This window comes from Rhincodon typus, chromosome 29, assembly GCF_021869965.1.
Source record: "Rhincodon typus isolate 14 chromosome 29, sRhiTyp1.1, whole genome shotgun sequence".
NCBI lineage: Eukaryota > Metazoa > Chordata > Chondrichthyes > Orectolobiformes > Rhincodontidae > Rhincodon > Rhincodon typus.
Window position 1 is genome coordinate 18,212,286 of NC_063360.1, and position 9,689 is coordinate 18,221,974.

The 9,689-nt window shown below is 42.1% G+C and overlaps 1 protein-coding gene across 1 annotated transcript in view; it reads right to left on the bottom strand.

The window, feature by feature from the left end:
- Window positions 1–2,180: 2,180 nt before the first annotated feature.
- Window positions 2,181–9,689, bottom strand: part of LOC109913300 (nuclear factor 1 C-type-like) — a 74,016-nt gene continuing 66,507 nt past the window's right edge. The window contains exons 6-8 of the mRNA XM_048613912.1: window positions 6,988–7,116; window positions 3,163–3,350; window positions 2,181–2,186 (exon numbers count right to left, since the gene is read on the bottom strand). Of these exons, the coding sequence (XP_048469869.1) occupies window positions 2,181–2,186; window positions 3,163–3,350; window positions 6,988–7,116 (323 nt within the window). The remainder of the gene's footprint in view (window positions 2,187–3,162; window positions 3,351–6,987; window positions 7,117–9,689) is intronic.

The following is a 9,689-nucleotide window of genomic DNA, read 5'->3' on the forward strand; positions in this document are numbered from 1 at the left end:
GGTAGGTGTGTTAGCCATGGGAAATGTACAATTGTAGGGAGATGGGTTTGGGTGTGATGCTTTTCAGAGGGTCAGTATGGGCTTGTTGGGCCAAATGGCCATTTTTCATTCTGTGATTCTTAAAAAAAATGAACTTCAGTTAGCTTCTGGGAAGAATGCAGCATCTTTTCTGGTGACATGGTACAACAATGTGAAAATGATATTTTCACTGTTGATTTATATTGTTGTGAAGTGAAGAAGATAGGATGGTACATAGTCCACAGGTGTATTACAGAGCACTATTTTTGACACCCCACTATCAGTGTGATTGTTAATGATAGAAAACAGCTGAGAAGAGTCAGCTTTTTTTAGTCATTAATGTTTGAATGCTGTTACTGCAGGCATTGGAGTTTAAGTATCAGCTTAACTGTTTTTGGCGAGACTTTGTCCCAGTTTGCTTCCATACTGCATCACACATCTATCCGATTTGGTGTGAGCACAGTACTCCTAGATAACAGGCAATTGGCTCAAAGTGTTTCTTCCTTCAGAAAACAACTTAGTTGCTTCATTTAAGACAAATGTGACTGTATGAGTAGCCAGAGTAACAGTAAGAGGAGGTCATCTGAGACCCTTGAAATGGACACATATCATCACTTTTAGTAAGAAATATAACAAATCAAATGTCAAAAATCTGAAATATATCACTGAATTCTGTAAATAAACCTGAGAAGTTTATGTCCCTTTTCACGTGATAAATTGTGACAGATCCATTGTGTTATTTCAAATGGTTCTAGTTGCTGTTTTTAATCCCTGTTTATATTTTTATTTTTATGACACCAGAAATTTGTGGTTAATGTTCGACTGACAACTTCACACCTAGAATTTACTCGTTGACAGCTATGGTCAAACATGCTTCTATGTAGTCTGATTGATAAATAGCACTGAAAGATTTGTAGAGAGGTCCCTGGATTGCACCGTTCTGTTCTCCAGTCCCAGGTGGATGTAAGGAATGAACAACAAAGACATGCCTTTAGTTTGCATGAATATATGTAACATGATAGCACACTATAAACCACAGACAGATGCTTCAGTACAAGTGGACTCAATGCGAATCAATAATTATACTTGTACTTACAATGTACTCTTGATTCTAATGAGTAAACATGTAGACCAACTTCTGTATGCACCACACTAGCCTTCACACATCTACATCTGAACAAATACCACTGCTTCCTACAATGGTATAGCCAGAGCATGTTACTAAATTGTCCATTTAACAATTATCTACAATCTGAGAGAAATACTTTTCAACCTGTCTGGTAAATTCAGTCCACACCTATAATCTCATTTACTTCCCTTCTTGGTGTCACTGAAGGGTGCATTTCCTTTGGTACACTGAATGGCCAAAAACACATTAAAACACTGGCAGCCCAGACTCTAGGTTACATAAAAATACGACAATAGGTTAGGAATTTCCCACAGCATTTTTAATATTAATCTATTTTACTCAATTGCCATTTTAGTTTTCTTTATTCAGCAATTGTTCACAGCTGGCTCAGAAGGCTGTAATTTTCAGGTACATTGTTTCAGAAAGCAATCTTAGATTATAAACTGGCAGGACTGAGGGCATGCCACAACGTTTTACTTCACATCTTATAGATGAGATATTAATGAGGACCCATGTAACTGTTCAGGTGGACATGAAAGATGCCATTGCACCACTTCAAGAAGAGCAGGGAATTCTCTTGGAATTTTGGTCCAATATTTCTTCCTTCATATCATCATTGAAATATCAGCCAACTGGTTAGTCATTTTATTTGGCATACTTGGGACCGTGCTGTCTGCAGATTGATTGCCACATTTGCCTAAACAACAATGGTGACTAAACTTTAGAAAGTAGTTCATTAGAAATGCTTTGGGGCATGACAAGATGCTATACAAATGCAAGCTCTTCCTTCTTAAACATGTTGTAAGAATCAATGTACTTAGCCACACAAATTCAACTGAAAGCTTAAAAACAAACCTAATTCAGATCGAGTTAGACACAAAAATGCAGTACATCGTTTACACTTGATTCAACCATGTCATAGTTTTGAGGGAAAGATGCAAAGGTCACATTCCCACTTTAGTTTTTGAAAATGATGGGACCCTGTGCATTATTACTAGTGAAGATCCACACCATCTCAATTGCAAATGCCATCTCAGTTCTAGAAAGTCAAAAGACAATTCAGAAGAGCTACAGCAAGAAAATGATACTGCATTGACCAAGAAGTGGTGATGACACATGCACCCTCCAATAGTATTGAAGTGTGCAGCCCCTTTTGAATTATTTTGCTTAGTCCCTGACTTCGAGGGGCTGATTTGTGAGCAGCCACTCCCAGGTTATTGCACAGATGCGCAGTTTAGAGGAAACATTAGTGATGGCACATAATGAACCAAGGAGGGATGTTGACACTTCATGAACCAAGAACCACTACATTGTACCTTTTCTAAGAGGGAGCATCTGAGCAAAATTAAATTGATCAACAAATATTCCACAACAGGATTTTACATTACCTGCCATGCCAGCGCTTGACTGATTCCACAGTTGACTCCATGAGCCCACAGCAAGCACATCTCTTTAAACTCACAAGTGCAGCCACTAGTGATGTAAATATTGCAACTGTTCAGTCTATTTACACGCCATCATTAAATTTCACTGTTTGAGATCTTGGCAAATGGGTTGAGTCACTCACTCCTATTGTGAAATTTTACGTTAATATATTGACTAAAAAGTAGGTTACAAACTTAAATATGAAAGGACATTGCCAAGATACATGAAGACTGGTTAAAAAAAGAACGTGGATTCCTGTAGAAAGCTAAATTGATCAGGAAATGAATAGCACAGTATTTTAAACTCCAACATGAAATGCTGACTTTTGGCAACCACTATGTAATATCTTTATCTGAGAATGTGGGACTTCTTTCATATATATTCAGTCATATTCTCTGATACCATGGAGGAAGTGGGAAATCCTAACAATCAACTTTGAAGGAAGTCTCAGAAAGAAGCTATTTTCTTTTCTTTTTATCTTACAAACTTTCATTTATTCCTTACATCCTTTTAATTCACAAGATAAGGTTTCACCTTTCCCCTTTTCACAACAGTATATTAGGGACATCTGTAAGAAAGTTTACTCTTACCGGGCCTGGCTGTTGATTGGATGAGTCACAGGCAAGTGAGACCAGATCCTTCAGAGGGTCTGGTGGATTGAGATGTGGCGGGAATCGAATCGTTGTGTGAGGGAAGTAACCTGAAGCACTCTGGGGAAGGATGGAGGTTGTTGGAAAATGCAAAGATGAAGAGGCATGGGGACTTCGTGATGTAAGACCTGTAAATGCATAATAGAACAGATGTTGCTTCAAACCACACTATACCATGAACAGAAAGAAAAAGAAATCAAATCTTCCATTTATTTATATTCTGAGTATTGAAAACACAAATGGTTTACTTTCTCTGCTTGCACATCTTTGCTTGTGGCAAAAGCTTGCCACAGTTTATGTTTTGCTGCGCCAAATATTTACTGCTTATCATCAACACATGTCTACATTTTAAACGAGGTTATTATCAAGTTTAAAATACATTTTTAAAAAATTGCTCACTGTGAGAGTTAGGCAGAGTAAGTAGCTTTTTCACTGGATAATTGTATAAGCTCCATTTTTGAGAATTATGTATGGAAGCTATATCTGAACAATTGCCTCAAAGAAAATGGGAGCCTTCACAAAAAGACCTGTAATTTTAAAAAAAAATTAATGTTTTTACAATCTATCTTTCAATACAGACCCGTTCCATTACAAACCAGGGAGCTTACTGTGGCAGCAGTTCTAATAAAAGATCATAGTCTTGAAATATCTCTCTCCAAAGATGTTGCCAACCTCTTGATTATGTCCAGCATTTTCTGTTTTCTTTCAGGTAAAAGTAAGTGCTTGTTACAAGATAAAGTGCATTTTCACCGACAAGTATAATATCCAATGCATCAGTGAGGATGTTGACAGTACATCTCCCCATCAATGGGGAAAATATATTGACGGGGCCACAGGCATAGAACATAGAACAGTACAGCACAGTACAGGCCCTTCGGCCCACGATGTTGTGCCGAACATTTACCCGAAACCTAAGGTCTATCTAACCTCCACCGCTACCTTATACTATCATCCATATGCCTATCTAATAGCCACTTAAATGCCCCTAATGAGGCCGACTCCACTACCCTCTTCGGCAATGCATTCCACGCCCCTACCACTCTCTGAGTAAAGAACCTATCTCTGACGTCTCCCCGATATCTACCTCCTTTCACTTTAAAACTATGTCCCCTTGTAAAAGCTACCTCCACCCTAGGAAAAAGTCTCTGGCTGTCCACTCTATCTATACCTCTGATCATTTTGTACACCTCTATCAAGTCACCTCTCATCCTTCGTCGTTCTACAGAGAAAAGCCCTAGTTCTCTCAACCTTTCCTCGTAAGACCTTCCCTCCATTCCACGCAACATCCTGGTAAATCTCCTCTGCAGCTTTTCCAACGTTTCCACATCTTTCCTGTAATGAGGTGACCAGAACTAGACACAATACGCCAGATGTGGCCGAACCAGGCTTTTGTATAGCTGGAGCATAACTTCATGGCTCTTGAACTCAATACCTCTATTAATGAAAGCTAACACACCATACGCCTTCTTAACAACTCTATCCACCTGGATGGCAGCTTTCAGGGAACTGTGAACATGAACCCCAAGATCCCTCTGCTCCTCCACACTGCCAAGAATCTTTCCGTTAACCCTGTATTCTGCTTTCAAGTTTGTCCTTCCAAAATGAATCACCTCACACTTTTCACGGTTAAACTCCATCTGCCACTTCTCAGCCCAGCTCTGCATCCTATCAATGTCCCTTTGTAACCTAGAACAGCCCTCCGCACTGTCCACAACGTGACCCACCTTCGTATCGTCCGCGAACTTGCTAATCCACCCTTCCACTCCTTCATCCAAATCATTTACAAAAATCACAAGTAGAAGATGACTCAGAACAGATCCTTGTGGTACACTACTCATAACTGAGCACCATGTTGAATATTTTCCATCTACTACCACCCTTTGTCTTCTAAGGGTCAGCCAATTCTGAATCCAATCTGCCACATTTCCCCCTATCCCATGCCTCCTTACCTTCTGCATGAGCCTACCATGGGGAACCTTATCAAACGCCTTACTTAAATACTTAAATAAAATTAATGCAGTTTTAGCATTAGTCTAAAGGAACATTTATTTCTATTCAATACAAGATTGTATGCTCATAATGCATTCAGTTCAGTACTTCAACGTCAACTTATATTTATATAGACTCTTTAACAAAATGAAAAGTCCCAATGTATTTCATAGGAATGATATTGAACAATGTTTGACAGCAAGCGCAGATGAATGAAAACCCAGTCAAGGAATAGGTTTCAAGGTATGCCTTAAAGGAGGTTAAAGAGGTAGAAAGGCAAAGAGATCCTTGGAGGAGGTTCCAGAACCTAGGACTTTGGCAAGGCCACCAACAGTTAAGCCAGTAAACTTGGGGATGCTTAAGAGAACTAAGGTTGGAAAAGTACACGTCTTGGAGGGCTTTGGAGCTGGAGACTAACAAGTTAGGCAGGGGTGAGAAAGGTAGAGATTGGAAAGCAAAGATGAGAATTTTAAACATGGAGGCTTTGCTTAACTGGGAGCCATTGTAGATCAGTGGGCATAAAGAAGATGGGTGAACATGACTTGGTGCAAATTAAAACTGTAGCAGCCGAGCTTTGGATGACTCCATGTTTACTGGGGGCAGAATGAGAGAGGTCAGCCAGGATGCACTTAAATAGCCAAGTGTAGGGATAACAGGAGCATAGCTGAGAGTTTGAGCAGCAGATGAACTGACGCACGAGAATATTATAGCAATGGCAGGAAGTGGTCTTAGTAATCCAAAGCAACAAGATCACGTGGAGCCATCTGTACAGTAAAAGGGTAAATATATTGAAAAATCCCTTCAGTAATAACATGCATGAAACAGAATGTTTAAGCAATAAAATTTTCTCTGAATTGTCTTAAATTGCTCACTGGACTGTATCCACATAAAAATGCACTTTACGTTAAATAATTACAATTAGAAAGATATTTCAAGACCACACCGACCGTTTTTACATATTCCCACATTTATTTTATTTTTTATCAAAATTTAAATCTAAATAATTATTCAAAGATAAAGTACATGTGCCCAATACCATAGCCAAACATCAGTCAATAAAACGGAAAGTTAGATGGGCCATAAATCAGGATGTTGATGAACCAGCATCTAATCTGTACTTCTACCCAAAACAGATTTTTTACCCAGAGTGCTGCAGTATTGTTGGAATATGTTTGAAGTTGTGATTATTTGATGTTTTGCAAGAAGTTTAGAACAATGACTGCTGGCAATTACACTAGAAAGTTATTCATTTTTGGTTCATTTCAAACAAGTCCCTTAAATGCACGATTCTCTCGCAGATTTTTACACACACGGTAAAGTAAAGAACTATAAACATTAGTACAAAGAATAGTTAGGTTTGAGAAACAATCTTCTTTATTTACACAAACAGGATGATTAAGGTATCTTAAAGTGTCTAAACTGCCACTGTTTGTCAATTCCAGATGTGTTAAACAAACCCATTTGTATGAACAGTGAATCAGTATTCACAGGCATAATCAGTTTTATACTATTGCTCATTTCAACTTGCCCCGAACTGGCTAGCGTCATGGGTCACCCTCCCTGAAAAAGTCAATCTGTTTACTCTGCAAAATATTGCCAATTATTTAGTAAGTTTATTCCCCTGTAGACATTTCATAGAAGTCGGCTCGGTATTGATTAGCTTAATTGAAAATGACTAGAGTTACACAAAGTTATGGCATCAAAAAATAACAAAGAATACAGTTCAGCTTTTTCAAGAATCTATATTTCAGACAGTAACTTTAACCGTTTCCTTACCACTGTGAACAGCAATCACAGGACGGTGGTGTTGTGTGAAGCTACTTAATCGTGAAGAGGAGTCCTGTGGAGAGGGGCTGTTAAATGGAGATTTGTCCATCTCAGTCTTCTTCACTGTAGGGGAGATACCTAACAGAAAATACAAGCAGCAGAGTGTCAATACTTCGCATTCATTCAATCCTTTCTTTGTCAGTATTCCCCTCTGCTAATATAGCAGGAAAAGAAATCACAACACTGCAGGATTATCTACAGCAACAGATGCAAAATAGAAGTTTAGGTCATGAATAATTGCAATGGATAATGTCTCCATGAGCAGAAGCAGAAGGGGTTCCTCTCCTTGACAATGTTTGCTCACATTGAAACTTGAACAAAGCAATTAGAAGGTCACTATTGAATTACCTTTCATTTTGCCAAATGTGAGAGAGTTTTGTTCACAAGATTAAAAATTCATTTATTTGTAATATTGAATATGCTGAAGGACAATTAAAGAATTACGTGAAGTGTTTCATTTGGACAATTCTTTGGTTGTAGATTTTTATCGACATTTTGCCCTGAAAATTAATTTGCAGCCTTCAACTCCAACGAATACTGTAATTGCTTCCTTAGTGTCAGAGTAACTTAATCTCAGGATGGCATTCCTGTCCACACAAAGATTCCGCAAAAACCTTCCTTCAAAACTTTTCAGGCCTTTCCTTGAATAGCCATCTTTGGCAAAGATTTAAGGACAGCCGGTGAGGCAGTTCCCATTCTAAACACTGCAGGCTAAGCAGCATCATAGGAGCAGAAAGGCTGACGTTTCGGGCCTAGACCCTTCATCAGAAATGGGGGAGGGGAAGGGGGTTCTGAAATAAATAGGGAGAGAGGGGGAGGCGGATAGAAGATGGATAGAGGAGAGGATAGGTGGAGAGGAAACAAACAGGTCGAGGAGGCGGGGATGGAGCCAGTAAAGGTGAATGTAGGTGGGGAGTTAGGGAGGGGATAGGTCAGTCCAGGGAGGACGGACAGGTCAAGGAGGCGGGATGAGGTTAGTAGGTAGGAGATGGGGGTGCGGCTTGAGATGGGAGGAGGAGATAGGTGGGAGGAAGAACAGGTTAGGGAGGCAGGGACGAGCTGGACTGGTTTTGGGATGCGGTAGGGGGAGGGGAGATTTTGAAGCTTGTGAAATCCACCCACAGATCAACGAATACTGCTCACGTTTGGACATAGAGCAGTTTTTCCGCCGCCTCCGCCTCCACGCTTACTTCTTCAACCGTGAACCTAACCCTCCCTCTACTGACCCCTTCTCCCGCCTCCAACACACCCCCTCCTCCTGGACACCACCCCATGGCCTCCTACCCTCCCTCGACCTCTTCATCTCCAACTGCCGTCGTGACATCAATCGCCTTAACCTCTCCACCCCTCTCACCCACTCCAACCTCTCCATCCCTCTCACCCACTCCAACCTCTCCCCCGCAGAACGTGCAGCCCTCCGCTCCAATCCCAACCTCACCATAAAACCCGCTGACAAGGGAGGCGCAGTTGTAGTATGGCGCACTGACCTCTACATCGCCGAGGCCAGATGCCAACTCTCCGACACCTCCTCCTACGCCCCCTTGATCATGACCCCACCCCCGAGCACCAAACCATCATCTCCCAAACCATCCACAACCTCATCACCTCAGGTGACCTCCCACCCACGGCCTCCAACCTTATCGTTCCCCAACCCCGCACCGCCCGCTTCTATCTCGTTCCCAAAATCCACAAACCTGAATGCCCTGGTCGACCCATTGTCTCCGCCTGCTCCTGCCCCACCGAACTTATCTCCAACTATCTCGACTCCATTTTCTCCCCCTTGGTCCAGGAACTCCCTACCTATGTCCGTGACGCCACCCACGCCCTCCACCTCCTCCAGAACTTCCAATTCCCCGGCCCCCAACACATCATCTTTACCATGGAGGTCCAGTCCCTCTACACCAGCATTCCCCATACAGATGGCCAACGGCCCTCCGCTTCTTCCTGTCCCGCAGGCCCGACCAGTCCCCCTCCACTGACACCCTCATCCGCTTAGCCGAACTCATCCTCACCCTCAACAACTTCTCTTTCAATTCCTCCCACTTCCTACAGACAAAGGGGGTGGCCATGGGTACCCGCATGGGCCCAAGCTATGCCTGCCTCTTTGTAGGTTACGTGGAACAATCCCTCTTCCATACCTACACTGGCCCTAAACCCCACCTCTTCCTCCGTTACATTGATGACTGTATCGGCGCTGCCTCGTGCTCCCATGAGGAGCTCGAACAGTTCATCCATTTCTCCAACATCTTCCACCCCAACCTTAAGTTTACCTGGACCACCTCTAATACCTCTCTCTCCTTACTGGACCTCTCTGTCTCCATCTCGGGCAACCACCTAGAAACCGATATCCATTTCAAGCCCACCGACTCCCACAGCTACCTAGAATACACCTCCTCCCACCCACATTCCTGCAAAAATGCCATCCCCTATTCCCAATTCCTTCACCTCCGCCGCATCTGCTCCCAGGATGAGGCATTCCACTCCCGTACATCTCAGTTGTCCTCGTTTTTCAAGGACCGTAACTTCCCCCCCCTCAGTGGTCGAGAACGCCCTCAACCGTGTCTCCCACATTTCCCGCAACTCATTCCTCACACCCCGTCCACACAATAAGAACCAAAAAAGAATCCCCCTCGTCCTCATGTACCACCCCA